This window comes from Urocitellus parryii, chromosome 6, assembly GCF_045843805.1.
Source record: "Urocitellus parryii isolate mUroPar1 chromosome 6, mUroPar1.hap1, whole genome shotgun sequence".
NCBI classification, from domain to species: Eukaryota; Metazoa; Chordata; class Mammalia; order Rodentia; family Sciuridae; genus Urocitellus; species Urocitellus parryii.
In genome coordinates, this window is record NC_135536.1 from 90,209,577 (window position 1) to 90,232,012 (window position 22,436).

The 22,436-nt window shown below is 32.6% G+C and overlaps 1 protein-coding gene across 3 annotated transcripts in view; it reads right to left on the bottom strand.

Annotated features, from left to right (window-relative positions):
* Ubr1 (ubiquitin protein ligase E3 component n-recognin 1) overlaps positions 1-22,436 on the bottom strand; it is a 141,975-nt gene that overhangs the window by 36,654 nt on the left and 82,885 nt on the right. For all 3 annotated transcript variants that reach the window (XM_026390488.2, XM_026390496.2, XM_026390478.2), the window contains exons 23-32: positions 21,880-21,982; positions 20,988-21,036; positions 20,482-20,636; positions 17,738-17,837; positions 16,711-16,820; positions 10,674-10,760; positions 9,173-9,354; positions 4,972-5,177; positions 3,527-3,620; positions 2,481-2,630 (exon numbers count right to left, since the gene is read on the bottom strand). In XM_026390488.2, the coding sequence (XP_026246273.2) occupies positions 2,481-2,630; positions 3,527-3,620; positions 4,972-5,177; positions 9,173-9,354; positions 10,674-10,760; positions 16,711-16,820; positions 17,738-17,837; positions 20,482-20,636; positions 20,988-21,036; positions 21,880-21,982 (1,236 nt within the window). The remainder of the gene's footprint in view (positions 1-2,480; positions 2,631-3,526; positions 3,621-4,971; positions 5,178-9,172; positions 9,355-10,673; positions 10,761-16,710; positions 16,821-17,737; positions 17,838-20,481; positions 20,637-20,987; positions 21,037-21,879; positions 21,983-22,436) is intronic.

A 22,436-nucleotide genomic window follows, 5' to 3' on the forward strand; every position in this document is an offset into this window, starting at 1 on the left:
ATGAATTTGACCAAAACATTTTTTGATTCTCAAAAATGAATGATAGTATCACTGGTTATAACTAAATTTCTTTTAAAAAATATTAGCATATAGTGGGTGCAGAGATATATATGCCTATAATCCCAGCTACTCAAGGAGGTTGAGGCAGAAGGATTCCAAGTTTGATGGCAGCCTAGGTAACTTGGCAATACCCTGTCTTAAAATAAAAATAAAGAGTTGGGGAAGTAGCTCAGTGGTAGAGCTCTTGCCTACCAGGTTAAAGACCCTGGGTTCAAGCCTCAGTACCAATCAATAAATCAATCATTCAAAAACTCAGGAGCCAGGCACAGTGGCACATGCCTGTAATCCTAGCAGCTCAGAAGGTTGAGGCAGGAAGACTGCAAGTTCAAAGCCAGCCTCAGTATCTCAGAGAGACTCCCATCTCAAAATATAAAAAGGGCTGGGGATGTGGCTCAGCCATTAAGTGCCTCTGGGTTCAATCCCGGGCAAAAAAATAAATAAACAAATAAACGAATGAATGAATAAATACATATTCAAAGGGTTAGCGGGGATGTAGCTCAGAGGTAGAGTGCTTGTCTAGCATGTGTGAAGTCCTGAGTTCAATCCTCAGTACCACAAGAAATAAAAAACCTTAGCATATTAGCTTTATTTTTTTGATGAATTCATATTAGATTTTGATTAGATAATGGTTATTAGATAATGAAATTTTTTAAAAATTATTACTTTTGATAAAGTTCCTCATACACTTCTAACTTTATTATATAATTTTTATTATACTGGTGTTCTAAAAAAACAGGCAAATAGATGCATCTAATAAAAATGTTATGTACAATTATACACGTCAGATTCTGAGTTAACAAAATTATTATTGACAGTAAGCGTTTCAGGGTTCTAAGAGACCTGGTTGTAAAAATCAGTTTTTCTGACTTTTGAAAGGACTGCCCTGAAGCATCCTATTCTTAAAGACATCAAGGAAAGTTGTTGAGTCTTCCTTTAGAGAATTATTTACATGCTTCATAATCCTTATTAAAGGGAACAATAGTGTATTTTTTTTTTTAAGGCTTGTGCAGACTAATAAGATGTTGAAACTAGACTTCTTGTCCTGTCTCAAGGTACTTTCACTGTTTTTTTATTTTTGTCTTCTAAGTGTATAACTCTGGGAGAAGTAAAAATACTCATAATCTCTAATTCTTTATATCTTTAAATGGAAATAACAGTATCTATTTTCAGTACACTACTGTAAGAATTAAATAACATAAGGTAGCAAGCGCTTGGAAGAGTGCCTAGAATACATTAATTACTGAATAAATGAAATAGGGTTTTTTTGATGCAACCTTCTTCCTATATTTCTTTTTTAAATTTTTACTGATTGATTGATTGATTGATTGATTGATTGTAGTTGTAGATGGGCAGAATGCTTTATTTTATTTGTATATTTTTATGTGGTGCTGAGGATCAAACCCAGTGCCTCAGGCATGCTAGGCAAGTGCTCTTCTATTGAACTACAGCCCCAGCCCGCTTCTTCCTATATTTCTATCTCCCAACAAATTGGAAGAAGATGAAGATGACAGTTTGTAAATCAGGTTTTCCAAAGACATGGAATAGTAGATATACAGCAACTATTACTTGACTCTGCCTGCCATACATATCACTTCTTAACATTTTTTGCTATGGAAACATGTTAAAGGTGGTTTTGTTGTTGTTGGTTGGTGTTCTGTAGTACTGGGGATCAAACATAGGCCCTCAGACTTAGGAAAAGCACTTTACCATTGAGCTGCATCCCTAGCCCAAAGGTGATTTTTTAAAACAACAAACCATTTCCTTTAGCAGAACTTGGGTTTATTATTACAAAATCACTGAAAAGAACCCAACAAGTATAAATAGTACTGTTATTATTAAATGAAAAGTGAGAATATAAACATAGTTAAGAAACCCAGTTGTCATTAAAAAATGAATATTTGTTGTAATCCCATTTACAGGTAATCAGAATACAGAAATTTTGAAGTCCTAAAGGCTCACCTATTATCGAAACATATACAATGAGTGTTTTTATTATTAGCTTTTCTCCCAGATGTCTAAAACCATAGCATTTGAATTAAAAAAAAAAAAAACAGAATTAGAAAAATAATACAAAGACCTTTAGGGCTACAGAAGTTCAGATAGCAAGTAATGAAAGTAATGAATTTTTTCACATCTTTTCTCCTGTGAGTGTTAAGGCAGAGAACAGAGTTCTACTGTAATGTTGACTGGAAGATATATGCACAACATCCTGATTTAAGTAAATGAATATTCTAGTTATCTTAAAGACCAAAAAATGGAGCTTTTAATTTTATTTTAAAATATGATTTAAGTTATGAAATAAAACACACTCATTTCTTTAAAGAGTAAAAAAGAAACTAATAATCTAACAAAACAGGCATATATTAAAAGATTAAATATAGGTTTTAAAAAAATTAACCAAAACATAAATTAAAATATACCTGTTTATTTTCTGAGGTTGTAAAGGAATAATGGGAATCACAGTATTGCACAGAGATTTGCAAAGAGGGCAAAGATATTCTCCACTCTCCAAGTCAAAAAGGTCAACATGAATGCGCTGCTGAGAGCTCAGCTGTACAGCTTCAAAATACCTGCAAAATTCCAAAGACACGTGTACTTTTAGAACTTGCTTTAATCCAAGCACAAAGATCTGAAAAATTTGCTCCAGTAAACATCTTTAGAACTTATGTACATTGCTTCTCAGCTTTTTAACTAAGATCAAGTGTAAAACTTATATACAAAAAATACACATTAAAAATACACATTATGAAATAAATAGGATTCCCACTTTTGGGGGGACAAATTGGAAAATTTATCATGACAGATATAAATTTATAATAAAATTAATTTACTGAATCATAACTTGTCTCCTATCAACAGCAATGTTGACATATGTGTTTGCAGGGACCAACTACATTAGTGAGGGCTATCATAGAAAAATTTTATATTTTAATTAAATACCAAGTGGGTAAACTATTAAACAAAAGATTTCTCAGGAATTGCATTTTTAAATTTTTATCTTTTTTTGACATAAAACTAGACTTCTTGTCCTGTCTTAAGGTACTTTCACCGTTTTTGAGATTTTTTAAAATGAGGATTACTATTATTTTTATGTGAATACTGATGAACAATGTGACTATTGATTAGTTTGTGGAAAGCAAACAGAGGGAGTAAGGAACACTTTAATTTTTTTTTTTTTTTTAAAGCAGCACTGGGCATTGAACCCAGGGCTTTCTGCATGCTGAACACATGTTCTACCTGAATTATATCTAGTCCCTGAAAATCTTAAATTGAGAGCTTTATAAAATATTTTCCACGGCTTATATAACAATTAGTATCATGCAAACAGAATTAGTAATTAAAACTGTTTGAATTATTCCAATAAGAAAAAAGGAAAGAAGACATGAGAAAACATGCCTTTTTGTGGCCTGAAGTGAACTTCACTGTTCCTAGTCTCTTTCAAGAACATGTCAGAGGAACAACTTACTTCTGCCAGCATACTGCATGCATTACATGGCCACAGCTTCCTGTGTAAGTTCCATAGGCCAAGTCAGGATCCATGAAAAGTGGGTCTAGGGTTTCTGGTTCAGAAACACAAAAGGAAGAGTTATGAATGCATCTCTTCCAAGATTATAATAAAGGAATGGGGGTTGGGGAAGAAAGAGAGGTCAACAGGTCTAAAATTCTAATCACAAACTTTCACTTCTTAAAAATATCCAAGTATCACAATATTATGAAAGGAGGATATATATTATTAATAGTAAAACAAAGAGGTAAATATAAAATAAGACTATCAGGTATGATTCTAAAATCAGTGCAGATTAATAAAAACTCAACCTTTTGTTTACATTTTAATTTTGAACATTAGGTTTAAGCTTCATTAGCTTAGTCACTGCAATGATATTCTGATTTAAGATTAATTTTCCTTTGCAATTTTAAAGACTAATTTGAATGGATGATGATTTTAAGGGATATTGAGGGGTATTATAATCTAGTAGAAAAAAGCACAGACTTTGGGCAAGTTACTTAACTTCTCTGTGCCTCAGTTCCCTCATCTGTAAAATGGGACCAATAAGGGTAACTAACTCACAGGGTTGTTGTGAGGATTAAGTAAGTACATACACATAAAGCACTTAATTAGAACCTGACACACATTAAATATTCAATTAATATTAGCTTTTATTATCATTATTATGTCAAAGGTATTTAAAAAATAAAGCACCTAACTCCTGATGTGATATAAGAAATGTAACACATTACCTAATTATTATTCTTAACCAGGTACATGTTTAACATTAATCAAATCATGAGGCAACAATAAGATAAATTCACAATCCAAAATACTACACAAGACAATTGGCCTACATTCCTCAAACAAAGCAAGAGATTATTCTAGATTAAAACAGACTACAAAAAACTTGACCAAAGTAACACATGAGACATGTTTGGATCCCGAGTGGGGAAAAACAAAATCCACCTACTGAAGACATTCTAAGAAAAGTTGAAGAAATACATATTTTATATTAGATGATATATTCCTGAATTATTATTAACTTTCTTTAGTATGATAATGGTATGATAGATATATAGTAGACTGTCTTTAGTTTTAGAAAATACATGCAGAAAAGCTTAGGGATGAATGTCAAAATGCCTACAACCTATTTTTAAATGTTCAGCAAGAAGAAAAATAAAATAAAAACCAGAGATAGAATGAACAATGTGGTCAAGTGCTAATAAAAATTAAAATAAAAAAATAAAGAAAAGCAGCCAACATGGCATGTAAAAACCTATTTTACATGTGGATAAATTGTAATATAACCAAATAAAACTAAATACAACCTCACTCCCAAACTTCATTCAAAGAGTATTTTTTTCTAATTGCATAGATATGAAAAGAAATGCTCAAAACGATATTAATTAAATAATACATACCACCTGGGAGTTCTATGGGTTTTCCCCTGTGCTGTGTTAAGGCGGTGGATTTCTGGACACAGGCCGATAATACCATGGCATTATTTTCTATTTTCACCTCTTGTTCTTCTTGGCAGAGGATGCATGTCAGCACCTCCTTTTCAGTAACAGTTGGACCCCGTTTAGGACCCAAAGCAATTCTAGAGTAGTCACTGACTGCTGGGGTGCTACCAAAAGAAACGACCAGAAATGAGGACATATGTTTTGGAAACTTGTCTTTATACTTTGGCAGATTTTAAGTAAATGTAGGTAAAAGCTTTAAAAATAAAAATAAAAATGATATCTAGGAATATTATCTTCAAAGCTTCCCCCTAATATTTCTGGCTTTAATTAATTGATTTTCTTATTAGAAATTATAGTTTGTGATGCTAAGTGCAAAAAAAAGCAGATCATGAAATAGCATATATATTTAATTTATTATACCAACAAATTGGGTTATGTCTTTTTTTAAATATAAAAGTAATGCATACTTATTGATAAATTTTGGAACATCTAGATAAAAAGCTCTATAATTAAGAAGAAAAAGATGTAGGAAATCTTCCTATATACTCCTACAACCTAGCAATAACCACTAGTAACCCTGCATATTTTTTTTGCTTTCAGAAACATTTATAAAATACATTTGATATAATAAGATTATATTACATATACAGATTTACTTATATCTTGTTTTATTCATTTACAAAATTTTTTGTCATTTTCTCACGAGATTAAAATTTCTTCAGAAACATTTTTAAATGGCTACATAGTATTCTTATACTATTTGTGACACAGTAGTTTTTTTAATTCCCTCTCATTAGGCATTTAGGCTTCTATTTCTATTTTGGTAGGTGTTAAAACTAAAAAACTTACATCTTAATGATGTAGCTATACTTAGGATATACTCTTAATGGGCTAGCAAATCTTAGGATCTACTAATGTGTGCAATAATCATATATAAATAAGAGAAAACATTTATAATCACTGATTATGATACTAAGCACTATTTCAAATACTATAATTATGTTTACTCAATCCGTACAACAATTCTGTGAGGTAGGTATTACAATTACCTTCATTTTTCAGAGGAAAAAGCTGAGGCCTAGAGACAGTGAAAAGAAAGAGCCTGTAATTCATCACCAGTAAATACCAGGACCAGTATTTAACCTGTGAGGCCATGTTCTGAACTATACTGCAATATTATCTGTTCAAGAAGCTCTATGAAATATAGTGTATCATTTGGCAAACTAGAAATAAATGTTCACCTACATAAATGAGCTTACACAATATGCAATATTATGCAGTTTGTAAAACGTAGTTCTCAATAGGTGTGGTACCACCTTCTAGGAAGCATTTGGTAATAAATACATAGTGGAGATTTGCTTTTTGGTTGTCATAGGCTAGTAAGCACAGTATGCTAAGTATCCTGTAATCTGTGGAACAGTCTTGCATGAAAAAAAATGGCCGCCCAAATGCTTCAACTGAGAAACACTAAGCTCACTGTGTATGAAAGAACACATACATATCTTCAAAACAATGAAGTGAAAATAGAATATTGCAAGATGTACATATAATATAATTTATGCAACTAAAACAAAAGGCTGAATGACAATATAGAATTCCTATGGTTATACATATTTTTATGTAATAACAGTAAAAATTCTGACAAAAATATATAAAATTTATAAGCAGACGAATATCTAAGGAAGAACAGAAAGTTATCCAGGATTTGAGATGGTACTCAAATGGAACTTCAGCTTTATCTCTAATATTTTTAAAAGGAAAATGTATTAATGCAACTATGTAATTAAAGTTGTGACTTTTGAATAGGAAAAGACTACAGATACAAAAAACTAAAGCTCTAAAAGATCAATATATCTGTCTACATGTAGACTTCTTTATGGCTAAATTTCATAATTAATGTTAAAGAAATAGGAACAAAACATGTGAAATAAAATTTTAAAGAACTATAAATCAAAAAGACAAGAGCAAAGAATTCAAAGGATAACAATAGGCAATTTGTAGAAGATAAAACATAAAAGGTGAATAATCATATGAGATTATATTAGCTCAACCTAATACTACTAATAAGGAAAATTTAGTCAACATATGTTTTTTGTTTTGTTTTGTTTTGGTGGTGCTGAGGATCAAAACCAGAACCTTGCAGATGCTAAGGAAGCATTCTACATCTGAGCTACATTTCTAGCCCATAAATTTTAAATTTTGATAATACCAGATATTTTCAAGTAGTGATAATAAGTATTGGTAAGAATGAAGTAAACAGGCATGCTCATACACTGTTAGATGTATAAACTGGGAGAGTCAGTTTGAAGGGAATGTGGTCATATCTATTAAAACTTTGACCCATATCTTTCCCTTTTTGAATTTTACCATTGAGAATTATTTGCACAAATGCACAAGGAGACTCATACAAAAAATTTCTGACCAATTATAATGAGGGATAAGGGAAACAACTAAATGTCCAAAATCTGATAAAATATTGTACATCTGTGCCATGGCAGACTATGCAGCAGTCATGAAGAACGATATAGAATTCACACTATAGATCTATCTAATGTGAAAAGATTTATAAGATACTGAGAAAGCATAGAATAAAATATATGCTAAAATAAAAACAAATCACTAAAAAAAAAAAACTAAAAATACAAGACTCTCATTCATTTTTTTTCTTTAATCAGGAAGAGTCAAATAGGAACAATGAAGCTAAGTCTTGATTATGCAGATATTAATCTCCTAGTACACAAACTCTAGTCCTGTTCTCATCTACTCTCCAAAAGAAGGTAAGAATCATTACATTTGACAATTCGTTATTTATGTAAATGTTTACAAATGCATTAGGAAGAGGTAACCTATAACCATTGTTGTTTGTGGAAAAAGATCAGGATCATAGAGGATAGTATGAGGGAATTTTATCCATTATTTGAATTGTTTTCTTTTTTTGTTTTAAATATTTATTTTTTAGTTATAGTTGGGCACAGTACCTTTATTTATTTTATTTATTTTTTATGTGGTGCTGAGGATCAAACTCAGGACCTTGCATGTGTTAGCCAAGCGCTCTACTGCTAAGCCACAACTCCAGCACATTTTGAATTGTTTTCAATGAGAAAACATTAATAAATTACATATTCAATTAAGCAGGCAATAAAAATAAATAATTAAAGCCATTAACTCTGAGTATAACTTTGCTTACTTCTCACTTCTTCTAAAGAGTATGCTGTTGATACATAATATTTAGAAAGTTCAAAATTTTGTTTGTTTAGTTCTTCTTTACTTCTGGTTTTATTTATTTATTTACCTATTTTTTAATTTTTTAGTTGTAGTTGGACACAATACCTTTATTTTATTTACTTTTAAGTGGTGTTGAGGATCAAACCCAGGGCTTGCATGTGCTAGGCGCTTGCTCTACCATTAAGCCACAACCCCAGCCCTACTTCTGGTTTTATTACACTACAGTTGGCCAAGGAAAGCTTACCTTCATATCTCATTTTTATTTATTTAATTTAATTTAGTTAAGGTGCCATTATTGAACTTGGGGCTTCATATGTACTAGACAAAAGCTCTACCACTGACCTCTATGTCACCAGCTCCCTTTTAATTTTTAACTTTAAAATAGCCATTATTCATTATGGTCTTCATTAGCATTCTCAGCTTCCTGATTATTGACCTATTACACAGAATACAATGTGTCTACTGCTACTGAAAACACACAATTTCCTAAAATTACCCATAACACATGTTGTTTTAAATAAGAGTGAAGGTTTGTTTTTAAAAATAGGCAATTTGTAGAAGATAAATTTTAAATATTTATCTTCTACAAATTGCCTATTTGGGGTATTTTCAATATTTAAAATTTCTTGGAATACTTTTTCAAAGTACTATCATTTTTCCTTCTCCCTCTTCTCACTATGTATCATATAACATCCCACAAGGCATGGCTCAAAAGATTATCCAATTTCCCTCAATATGTAATCAATATATAAATGTGTATCTAAGAATGCCCATGCTTGTATGGTAACAGGATAACAGGGGTTGATTTCTATTTTTACTGTTCCCACTTTTGTCTTTTCCATTATTATAAAATATGTTTTGGAAAATCATGATTTAAAGTGAGTATTTAATTTTATCTCCAAAAGTTGTTAACTTTTATTTTGCTTTGTTTTACCTCTCTTCTTCCATAATGGAGTCTTCTTTCCCAGGCATTTCTGATGTATTGTCATACATGAGTTTGTGAGTTTCAATGAAGTTCTTCTGTAAGGCAGACATCTGAGCCATGATTTTCTGGCGATGTAGCCTAGCAGCTTCAGCTTTTCTTTTTCGTTCTGCTTTCTCTTTATCGTGAGTAATCTGAATATTAAGAAATCACAACAGCAGTTAAGATCTACTATTAAAAATTTACATACAGGCTGAACATCCCTTATATAAAATGGTTGGGACCAAAAATGTTCCAGATTTAAGATATTTGGAATTTTGGGATACTGCAAAGACTTCATCAATTAAGCATTCCTAATCTGAATTCTGAAATGCTCCAAAGTTTTGGATTTCAGATTTTTGAATTAGAAACGCTCAATATGTATACTGTTCAGTGACAAAATTCTTTTCTTTCTTTCTTTTTAAAAATATCTTTATTTTACTTTTATGTGGTGCTGAGGATTGACCCCAGAGCCTCACACATCGTAGGTGAGTGCTCTACCTCTGAGCCACAACCCCTGCTGGGTCGAAAAATTTCTTAAGAGTAAGATTCTGAAAAACTTAGTAACTAAAAGGTCTACTTTCAATTTAATGTTTCAAAATTAACATCATTACTTCAACTTTTCTTCTGTTATTACTTCATTTATTCAATAATTTAATGTAAAAGGCCAAGGCCAAGTACCTTAATTATGATGTTCAACGCAGGCACATTAATAGATGAAATAAAATTTTAAAACCATTTGTCAAACAATCAATGAAATTTAAACAATTTAAACCAATTTAATGTCTAACACTTCTAAATGCATTGTTATGACCGAAAACTTTAATAGTATTACTGAGATGTATTTGGTACCTTTTGATTTTCTATTTTAACTTAAATCCAGTGTGCTTTTCTTTTAGGAAGGACAGTTAATAACCACAAATAAAGATACTCTAATAATTTAATGACCTAAACATTATTACATTTTATTGAGTAGAAGATGTACCACTACCTTATATTCCTCCAATGAATGTATACTGGTGATTAAATCATGAGATGCCACTGACTGTGATGTATATCCTACTTTTAAACATTAAAAAAAAAAATTTTTTTTTGTATTAGGGATTGAACCACTAAGCTTTTGTTTTTATTTTGAGACAGGGTCTCAATAAGTTGCTAAGCCTAACTTGTGATCCTCCAACCTCAGCCTTCCAAATCACTAGAATTACAAACATGTATCACTGTGCCTGGCTAAAATATTTTTTAAATTAATAAAATATGGCATTTCTTGTAGAATTCCACTGTACATCAAGTTTCTCTGCTTTTGTAAAATAAATAAATTATACTGAATAAATATCTGTCAAGTTCAGAATAAATAAAAGTTGGACAGATCTTCTATACATACATACATACAATAAACAGGTTCCTCCTAACAAAAAGAAGTAACTTCTTGTTCAAAGACAGAACAATGTCACTATTGTTACAGTGTTGTTACCTCATCATTCTTAATAGATTCCAATCCTGAAGTAGTTGCTATAATTAAACAAGATTTTTCTCTTAATCGCTTCACTGTGTCAAACATCTGTAAGAAAACCAACAAAAAATTACAAGATTTGGTTAAACTGACCAGAAGGATTAAAAGAAAAATTTCTAATCTTATTTAGTTATCATGTCTCTAAATGTCTTGAATTTAAGCTATTTAGATTTATGGGGGGGGGGGGGGGGGGAAATGACCCTAAAAATCACTTGGCCAATGAGCAATCAGCTGAGTAAGTCACTTGTAATAAACCAGCTGATTCAGTCTGTACCTGTGAGCAAGCTTCTGTTGGCTTTAATAAAATTTGCCAGGAAAAAATTTTTTAATTTAAAACAACTTTTTTTTTTTTTTTAAAATATGGGCTGTGTTGCCCAGACTAGTCCCAAATTTATATGCTCAAGCTATCATCCTGCCTTAGTCTCAGGAATAACTATGGCAACAAATGGTATACACCACAACACCAGGCTTAATATAACATTTTTATTCTTTTTTTTTTCTTTTTGGCCATATTAGGGATTTGGTGCATGCTCAGCAAGTACTTTACCACTAAACTATATATATTCTCAGCTCTTTTGAAAATTTTCAGACAGCATCTCACTATGTTGCCCAGGTTGGCTTTGAACTTGCAATCCTCCTGCGTCAACCTCTCAAGCAGCTGGGAGCAAATGCGTGCCACCATTCCTTGCTAAAATAATATTTTTAATGCAAAGAGATAAATAAAGGCAAAGATATGAAATGAAAAGTCAAACACCCATTCTTGACCACAATCCTTATCTCTGAAAGCAATTACTAAAATAAAGATAATTATTTGTTTCTTGGGAAAAAAATCACTAGAATACAGTATGTCTGGGGGTGGAGTATACCTTAGTGATAGATCTGTGTGCTTAGCATGCCTGAGGGCCTAGCTTCAATCCCTAGCAGCAGCAGCAGCAGCAGCAGCAAGAACAACAAGAACAACAACAAAATGAATTGAATAGGTCCTTCATACCTATTGGTCCCATATCCATGGATTCAACCAATCATAGATCAAACATATTTGGAAAAAAAAAAAACTGCATCTGTACTGAACATGTTCAGACTTTTTTCCTGTCCTTATTCCCTAAACAATTTAACCATTTGCATAGTTACATGGCATTAGGAGATATAAGTAATCTAAAGATGATTTAAAATATATGGAAAGGTGTGTATAGGTTATATGCCAATACTTATGCATTTTGAAAAAATATTTATTTTTTAGATGTAGATGAACACAACACAATGCCTTTGTTTTTTTTTTTTTAATGTGGTGCTGAGGATTGAACCCGGTCCCGCCCGTGCTAGGCAAGCACTCTACCGCTGAGCCATAATCCCAGCCCAATACTTATGCATTTTAAAAAATATTTTTAATTGTAGATGGACACAATACCTTTATTATTTTATTTATTTATTTTTACGTGGTGCTGAGGATCAAACTCTGTGCCTTACAAGTGCTAGGCAAGAGCTCTACCACTGAGCTACAACCCTAGCCACATACTTATGCATTTTATTTTTTTATTGATTTTATTATTTTTTTAAAATACACGAAAGCAGTGGAATGCATTGCAATTCGTATTACACATATAGAGCACAATTTTTCAGCACTTGGCATCCAGAGATTGGGTAGGATGGAGAGGAAGGGGTTACTGAGGGACAACTGTACACAAGAATCATACATCACTTTACAGGGATATGTTCTGAGAAATGTGCTGAGTGATTTCATTATTATGTGAATATCACAGAGTACACTTATACAAAGTAAGAGAGCCATGATGTAACTAGGCAATAAAATTTTATGGGATAACTATCTTTATGTAGTCTGTTGTTGACTGAACCGTTATGTGACATATGACTATATATCTTTATATCTTAATACTCACAAAAGATCCTACTATATATACTATTTCATACTCCCATTTTGTACTTGATCATTTATCTTTGGCGACATTTCCACAACAGTATATACAGATGTATGTACATGCATCTATCTATCTATTGATCGATCAATACTAGGAATTGAATCCAGGGGTACTTATTCACTGAACCACATCCCCAACCCTTTATTATATTTTATTTAGAGACAGGGTCTCACTGAGTTGCTTAGAGCCTCACTAATTTGCCAAGGCTTTGAACTCATGATCCTCCTGCCACAGCCTCCCAAGCTACTGGGATTATAGGTGGTGTGCCACCGCACAGGACTACCTCACTATTTTTAACAAATGTCTATGTTTTGGCAATAGGATGATATATCCATAAAACAATTTTATACCTTGAAGAAGACTTAGTCTCATTAGGAAAAACTTCCCACAAGGAACACTCACAATACAGATTCATAATAAACACCTGGGTAAGATATCTGATTTTTTTTTTTCTAAAAGCAGATTTTTGCATATTTTGGTAATGGACTCTGAAGAAAATAAATTTGGGGGAATAGATATCCAATTTACAACACTATGTCTACTACATATGAATTGGACTAAATAACAGTTCAATCTACTTTCTAAATAAAGGTGGGATCATTATCAACTTCTTTTGTTTTCTGTTTTGATTTTATTTAAAAAAATAATTATACTAGTAAATTTAACACAAATACTAAATATTCGTGCAATCTACTTCAAGAGAAATCTTAGTAAGGTCATTATCTTCTAGTTACATATCTTATTATTATCAACTTCTTTTAAAGATTATGTCTAATTAAGTAGAAAAATAATTTTGTAGGGTTGGGATAATGTTTCTCAGCAGTAGAGCACTTGCCTAGCATGTGTGAAGCTCTCAAACCCAGCACAATTAGAGAAGGAAAAAAATAGAAAACAGTACATATCAGCACAATGATTTTCAACTGATGAGAATTTAGGAAATTATTTCCTTTTCTGTATATTCTAATTATCAAAATAACACTAGCTGTAAACATCAAAATGAATACAGTAAACAAAGAAGCTCCATAATCCGGGATTAGAGGAGAATGTCGTATTAAATGTTATTAAAGTAACATTTCTGGTCTCTCTTCACACCCTTTATTATCTTCTCCCCCAACAAGTTCAAGCACCAAATCTAGGAGTCATGTTTTATTCCTTAATTCCCCTCATTCCTTCAATCAAATCTATTAGTGAATATTACAGATTACCTTCAAAGTGTACTTTCATCAGGCCTGCTCTGCAGCATCTGCATCTTTGTTCAGATAATGCTCACTTCACCAATATTAATGCAATAGTCTCTTAGTAGTTTCCCTTCGTTTATGCTCATACTCTGTAAGCTTTGTATTACACAACAACCAGTCATCTTATACAAATATAGATCAGATTTATAATTTAAAATCATTAGATTGTGCTCTCTTTTCACCACGTTTATTCAACATTGTTCTTGAAACTCTAGCCAGAACAATTAGAAAAAGAAATTAAAGTGATACAAACAGGTAAAGAACTCAAACTTTATCACTATTTACCAATGACATGATTATATATTTAGAAGATCCAAAAAATCCACCAGAAAACTTCTAGAATAAATGAATTCAGCAAAGTAGCAGAATATAAATTCAACACCCATAAATCAAACACGTTCCTATATATTAGTAATGAATCCACTGAAAGAGAAATTAGGAAAACTACTCCATTCACAATAGCTTCAAAAACAAAAACAAAAACAAAACCTTGGGAATCAATCTAACAAAAGAGGTGAAAGACCTCTACAATGAAAACAACAGAGCACTAAAGAAAGAAAAAAGGTCTTAGAAGATGGAAAGATCTCATGCTCTTGGATAGGCAGAATTAATATTGTCAAAATGGCCATAAAACCAAAAGCGTTATACAGATTTATTGTAATTCTTATTAAAATCCCAACAACATTCTTCATAGAAATAGAAAAAGCAATCAAGAAATTCATTTGGAAAAATAAGACACCCAGAATGGCCAAAGCAATCCTTAGCAAGAAAAATGAAGCAGAAAGCATCACGATACCAGACCTTAAACTATACTACAGAGCTATAGTGACAAAAACAGCATGGTATTGCAATCAAAACATACACACAGACCAATGGTATAGAACAGAAGACACAGAGACAGACCCACACAAATGCAGTTATCTCATACTAGACAAAGGTGCCAAAAACATTCACTGGAGAAAAGATAGCCTACTCAACAAATGGTGCTGTGAAAAACAGAAAACCACATGTAACAAAATGAAATCAAACCTCTATCTCATCCTGCATGAAACTTAACTCAAAGTGGATCAAAGGCTTAGGCGCTACCACAGAGACCCTGTGCCTACTAAAAGAAAAAGTAGGCCCAGATCTTCACCGCGTTGGCCTAGGATCTGACTTCTTTCACAAGACTCTTCAACCTCAAAAAATAAAATCAAGAATCAATACATAGGATGGATTCAAACTAAAAAGCTTCTTCTCAGGAAAAGAAACGAACTGAACAGCCATTTCACAGAAGAAATACAATCGATCAACAATGTATGAAAAATGTTCAACATCTCTAGCAATTAAAGAAACTCAGATCAAAACTTCTCTCAGATTTCATCTCACTCCAGTCAGAATGGCAATCATCAAGAATACAGGCAATCATAAATGTTGGTGAGGATGTGGGAGAAAAGGTATACTCATACATTGCTGATGGGACTGCAAATTGGTGCTACCTCTATGGAAACCAGTATGGAGATTCCTCAGAAAACTTGGAATGGAACCACCATTTGACCCAGCCATCCCACCCCTTGGTTTATACCCAAAGGACTTAAAATCAGCATACTATAGTGACACGGCCACGTCAATGTTTATAGCAGCTCAATTCACAATAGCTGAACTATGAAATCAACATAGGTGCCCTTCAATATATGAATGGATAAAGAAAATGTGGTAAATATATTTGATGGACTATTACTCAGCTTTGAAGAAGAATGAAATTATGGTCTTTGTCAGCAAATGGATGGAGTTGGAGAATATCATGCTAAGTGAAATAAGCCAACCCCCCAAAACCAAAGGCCGAATGTTCTCTCTGATATGCAATTGCTAAGTCACAATAGAGGGGTGGGGCGCTAGGGAAGACTAGAGTTACTTTAGATTAGGTAGAGGGGAATGAAGGGAGGGGAGGGAAAGTGGGGATAGGAAGGATAGTAGAATGAAACAGACATTATTACCTTATATACATATATGACTGCATGACTGATGTGATTCTACAACATGTATAATCAGAAAAATGAGAAATTATATCCCATAAATGTATGATAATTCAAAGGGCATAAATAAATTCTACTGTCATGTATAACTAATTAAAACAAAAAAAATTTTTTTAAATCACTCAATTGTTTCCTACTGTCCTCAAAAGTATAAATCTTCCTCTTTAATTTGACCCATAAGGTCTATATGATCTGGTACATGGTTGCTCCTTTGACTTTATTCCTACTTTTCCCTCCCCTTCCTTCTTATTTTAGTTAATGATGGGCAACATATGACAGTGGTCCTACAAGATTATAACAGGACTAAAAAACCTATTGCATACGGACATGTAAAAGTATAGCACACACAATTAGGTGTAGCAAATACTACTTGATAATGATAATAAATGTTATGGTTCATGTATTTACCATACAACACTTTCAAAAAATTGATTGATTTATGATGCTTAAGATTCAACCAAGGATGCCTCATGTATGCTAAGTATGTGTTCTACCACTGATCTACAGCCCCAGCTCCTATATTATGCTTTTTATTATTATTTTGGAGTGTTCTCCAGTTTACTATAAATAATATACCATGTTACACTGGCAGCAGTCTCATGTTTTGTGTTTTTTCAATTTCTTGATTGCACAGGAGGCCACATTAAAGGACTGACTTGGTTACTATTAACTTTGTGTAAATAAATGCCAAGATGTTCAAATAAGAATGAAATCACTTAATGATGCATTTAACAGAATGTATCCTCATTGGTAAGTGACACACGACTGTATAAAACCAATATCTGATCAGTTTACATTTGTAGTTTACCTGGAGTATCCATGTTATCATGTCCTTTTGGCCTTCTAACTGGGGAATTCCTTTGAGTTTTTCTAAAAGCATTTGTATATTCTGAGCATTCATGGCTGAACTTCCCAATCCTTTTTTAAAACACAAAATTACACATAAAAACCATCTTTATAATTATGTAAAAATTACAATTCTTAATTAATGTTATACTGATAACCAGGGTCTGCTAATCATTCCCTTAATTCTCCAGTGGAAAATTATGCAATTACATAAAAGTACTGAGTTAGCATTATATGAAGTGATAAGTACAAAATTTAAAAATAATGTATGTGTGCTTATTTCAAGTCTCTTTCCTATGTATTCCACTGGTACTGCTAAGCAAAAGCTACCCTTAGGACTGTCTCTCACATTTCCTTGGCTAATTGTCTAAGCAAAACTGTTTCCGAAAGAAAATATATATGTGGAAGATGTTATATCCATTAACCAAACAGGTTTATGATGTCTTCAATGATCCAAAAAATACAATGTGTAAACAGAAAATGAGATCCTTTTCTTGCAACTATTGGAATGTCCCTGGAATGTCTTTGAGAAATGTATCTCAGTCAGGTACCATTTAATAAAAATCTAATCTAAACCTAGTTGAAAACAGTACAAAATGAATATATTATCAATACGACTTCTGCAATCATTTAAAATTCAGAAATATTAATATCTTCCACATATGGACAATATGAATATTATGGTTGATGCATCAATATTTGGAAATATTGAGACAAAGAATCAAAGTAAGAAACCACTAATACTCTCTTATCCCCTCTCCCCCAAAGCAGCAGAAGGGGGAGATAATACAGTAAGAGATTACAGTAGGGATTAAAAAATATATTATTATACTGAAAAATATTAATTAAAAATTAAAGATTCTACAGAGAGACAATTTCAAGATTTCTACATTGTAAGGTCTAACAGATTAAAAATACTTAATATCTAAACTTTCAATTACAAATTGGCAATTAGATGGATATGTATTGAAAATGATACTCAAACATACTTGAAGCCTTATGGTAAAAGTCAAATGTTACTTCTTCTTCAGGGGCTTTTTGAAGCTGCTGCTTCTCTTCTAGTAAACCCAGTGCCAGAATGTGAAATGCCTGAAGGAAGAAAATGAGAAATCTTTAAAATTGTGCTTCTTCAGGTAATTATATTTTAATTGGAGGTATTAAGAATAAGCAACCTGACAGGTAAAAAAAAAAAAAATGGGCAAAATTTATAAACAAGCAGTTCAATGGAAAGAAATGATGAAAAATGTCAATCCTCACTTGAAATTAAAGAAATATGAGTTGAAGCAAGATAATCTCACTTTTTAGCTATTTAAGAACAGCAAAAGGGGTTGGGATTGTGGCTCAGAGGTAGAGTGCTCGCCTAGCACGTGCGGGACCCTGGCTTTGATCCTCAGCACCACATAAAAATAAATGAACAGAATTAAAGGTATTGTGTCCAACTACAACTAAAAAAATAAATATTAAAAAAAAAAAGAAAGAAAAAGAAAAGAGAGGCAAAAAGCCAGGACATGCCTCTAATCCCAGCAACTCAGAAGGCTGAGGAAGGAGGATTGTGAGTTCAAGGTCAGCCTAAGCAAGGGAGGCCCTCTGTCTAAATAAAATATAAAAAAGGACTAGAGATGTGGCTCAGTAGGTAAACTCCCCTGGGTTTAATCCCCAGTACCAAAACCAAAAGAGTAGAAAAACTTTTTTAAAAAAATTTTAATATTTATTTTTTAGTTTTTGGCGGACACAACATCTTTGTTTGTATGTGGTGCTGAGGATTGAACCCGGGCTGCACACATGCCAGGCGAGCGCGCTACCTCTTGAGCCACATCCCCAGCCCTAGAAAAAACTTTTGAGTTTAATAAAATATATAGCTGGCAAATATGTTGGGAAAATTTTTTACTGTGCTGGTGATGGGCAAGTAAAATGGTGTAGGCCAATTTGACAATATCAATAAAATATGTAAAAGTACAAACCCTCTACTAGGAATTAGAATGACAAATACATTTATTTAAGTATTAAAAGATGGGGGCTGAGGTCATGGCTCAGCAGTAGAGTGCTCACTTAGCACGTGTGAGGCCCTGGGTTAGATCCTAAGCACTAAAAAAATAAATTAATTAATTAAAGGTATTTTTTAAAAAAGTATTAAAAGATGTCTGTACAAGGGGGCTGGGGTTGTGGCTCAGCGGTAGAACACCATTTTGCAAGTGTGAGACCCTGGGTTCGAACCTCAGCACCACATAAAAATAAACAAACAAAATATATTGTGTCCATGTATAACTAAAAAAATATGTTAAAAAAAGATGTCGATACAAGGATATTCATTTTAAAGTTCTGTATTTTGGCAAAGACCTAAAACCAAACTAAATGTCTATTAATAGGTGACTAAATGCATGATAGTATAACTATGCACAGAATATGCAGCTATGATATGTGAACCAGACTTACTATGTGCTATTGTTAGACTGATTTCCAGAATATGCAAAATTTTAACAGGGTGCATCTACTATACTGGGCACTAGGAGAGAGAAATTTTAAATTGATTTCAAATGTGTTTCTACAGTATGGAATTTTATATTACATGTACCTAATGTAACAATAATTGAGATACACATATAGCATGACAGCATTGAGAGCCTGTAGACCAACAATCAAGGAAAAAACTTTATTTAGCTGGGTGCTAAATAAATATACAGTTATAGCTACTACAAAGTGGCATGATTGGGTAATTGTAACAATACTGAGAAAACAATTACTGCAAGGCACAGTGGCACCCCTGTAATCCCAGCAGCTCAGGAGGCTGATATAGCAGGATTATGAGTTCAAGGCCAACCTCAGCAATTTAGCAAGGCCTTCTGTAATAACTCAGTGAGACCCTATCTCAAAATACAAAATAAAAAAGGGTAGGGATGTAGCTCAGTGGTAAACTGCCCCTGAGTTAAATCTCCAGTCCATAAAACAAAAAAGAAAAGAAAAAAACAAACAACAACAATAACAAAAACTGCTTCTACCTGAGCTAACTCTCATAACAACTCTACAAAATAATTATACAACATTACTTGCTCTTATACGGGAAGCGGGGAAATCCATGATTCAAGCCTAGACCATCTGTCTTCAAATCTTAAATATGTTGTTTTCTTTTCTTCTTTTAAAAAAACATTTATTTTTTAGTTATAGGTGGACACAGTATTTTTATTTTATTTTTATGTGGTGCTGAGGATTGAACCCAGTACCTCACACATGCAAGGCGAGTGCTCTACCTCTGAGCCACAACCCCAGTCCTGTTGTTTTCTTTTAATACAACTGAAACAAAAGATTTTTAAAAATCATGATGCAATAGTGATACTTCTATCAGGGGTATACCTGTTTTGTTTTCGTGAACCTTTAAAAACATAAATGGTTCCCAAGATTTGGGATAATAAAAACATGAGAATGTATCACTAAAGAAAATTATGCTACATGTAAATTGTTAATGACCCCTAAATATCAGTTACTCCATACATGATTCTGACTGAAGTTAAGACAGGGATTTTCTCCTAGGACTCAATAAAGAAAAAATGTTTCAGGGGCTGGAGTTGTGGCTTAGCGGTAGAGCGCTCGGCTTGCATGTGTGAGACCCTGGGTTCGATTTTCAGCACCACATAAAAATAAATGAATAAAATAAAAAGGCATTGTGTCCAACTACAACTAAAAAAAAAAAAAAAAAAAAAAAGAAAAGAAAAGAAAAAAAGGTTTCAGGCAAACATACCATTTGGAGCATCCCTTCAGTCCACAAGTTAGAATCTGTATCTATTGCCCGTTCAAATATGGTCCTGAGGATGTACATCATGATATCACAGTTGAGGAGGTTCACAACTTTGCTGAAAGCAGGACAGAAATCAGGAGGTGGTGGTGGTGGCAGTGCTACAGAGGGTGGGGAATATATGGGAAAAGAGACAAACAGATACATTCGGGGGGTTATTCTGCATATACTAAATTGAAAAGTTAAAAAAAAAGATGTGCAAAACATATGAGTTTTTGCTAGTTTTACAGCACTGAGAATGTCAATGTTAAAGAAAATGAAAGTTACTATATCAGTCCTCTAAAATAGTCTCCACTTGCTATCAATTTAAAATTCTATCACCATTCATGTTGTCCACATCTTAATACATGAAAAAGCAAAATGGTCTCTAAACTTTCTTTAGTTACCTACTTTCCAAAACTAACAAAAAGAAAATATACAAAAACCACACAATTCAGAATCTCACTTTTTACCTTCATCTTTATTTTCTTGTTTTCTCCTTTTCTTCTGCATATGTTCAGCCTATTTAAAAAAATTAAAAAAAAAGTACAAAACAAATGGAAAAATGTCTAAAAGTTGGCAGAAAAGATTTATCCACCTATTAAAATACTGTATATGCTGAAGCATGCATTCAAAATGTTACCTTATCCTAGAACCAAAATAACTATCCTAAAGGAATCCATTGCAAAATAGATGAGAAATGTTCCTTATCAAGTGCTTAGTCTCTATTCTGTTCAGTCTAAAATAGTTCCCTAGTACCTATTTGTATGTGGCACTATGTGATGCTCAGTAAGTTATTTATTTATAAGGACAGAATCATGCATCACCTCAACTACTTAGTTAAGGTCAAATATAAACTTAACACCATCCTTCAGGGAACCAACAGATATTATTATGTGCTTATTGAAGTGATGCAATATATCGCCTATGTAAGTATTCTTACCAAAAATTGAATAATTAGTCTGATGCAGGATGTAGGATATTCTAAAAGACAACTAGCTTGTAATTTGCAGAAAAGTCAACATTATAAAAAACAAAACAGATAAAATACTTATCCTAAATTAACGGAAGCTAATGAAATATGACAACCAAATGAAGGGCATGATCATGAAATGCATGCTGCTTCACTGAATCCTCTTCCCTGTAGACAGCTATAAAAGATATTTCCAGTATAAACAGGAAAATCTGGATACTGTCCATTCAACTAGATAACATTATTGATTCAATCTTAATTTCTTGGGTGAGATAATGCCCTCTATTAATTAGGACCAGTATGAAACTACATAAGAATCAGGGACTTTTTGCTGGACTTTAAAAACATTAAGCATTTAAGGTCTATTAACTGCAGGGGGTACTTTTTCCTACCTTGCTATGCTGTGTTTTGGAGTAATGATAAAAATACATGTTGAAGTCTTTTAATGATTCATCTTTCAATTCATAAACTCCATGGCCTGATACACCTGGTTTCCTAAATAAAAAGAAAATAGAGAGGTAAACTGCAGTGAACTACAGCACAGTGCACAGTCTAAGGTTAAATATAAAATGGTAAGGAGATACCACATCCTTAATAATCTGTAGTTGAAAGTAGTGTTGAATCCTGTATATAGTACTATAAAGAAAAGCACCGAAGCCAAAAGAAATATATTTGCTCAGAACATTAACTAGTTTTGGGTTTCTGTCCAATTCTTAATATATCACTCAACATTATTAGAGCAAAAGAAAAGCTGCATCCTCTCTTATAAGTTGTCTGAAACTATATTTTTTAGTTGATGAACCTTTATTTTATTTACTTATTTATATGTGGTGCTAAGAATTGAACCCAGTGTCTCACACATGCGAGGCAAGTGCTCTACCACTGAGCTACAATTCTAGCCCCCCAAAATAATAATGTATCCATAAACATAATACTAAAACAAGTAGAA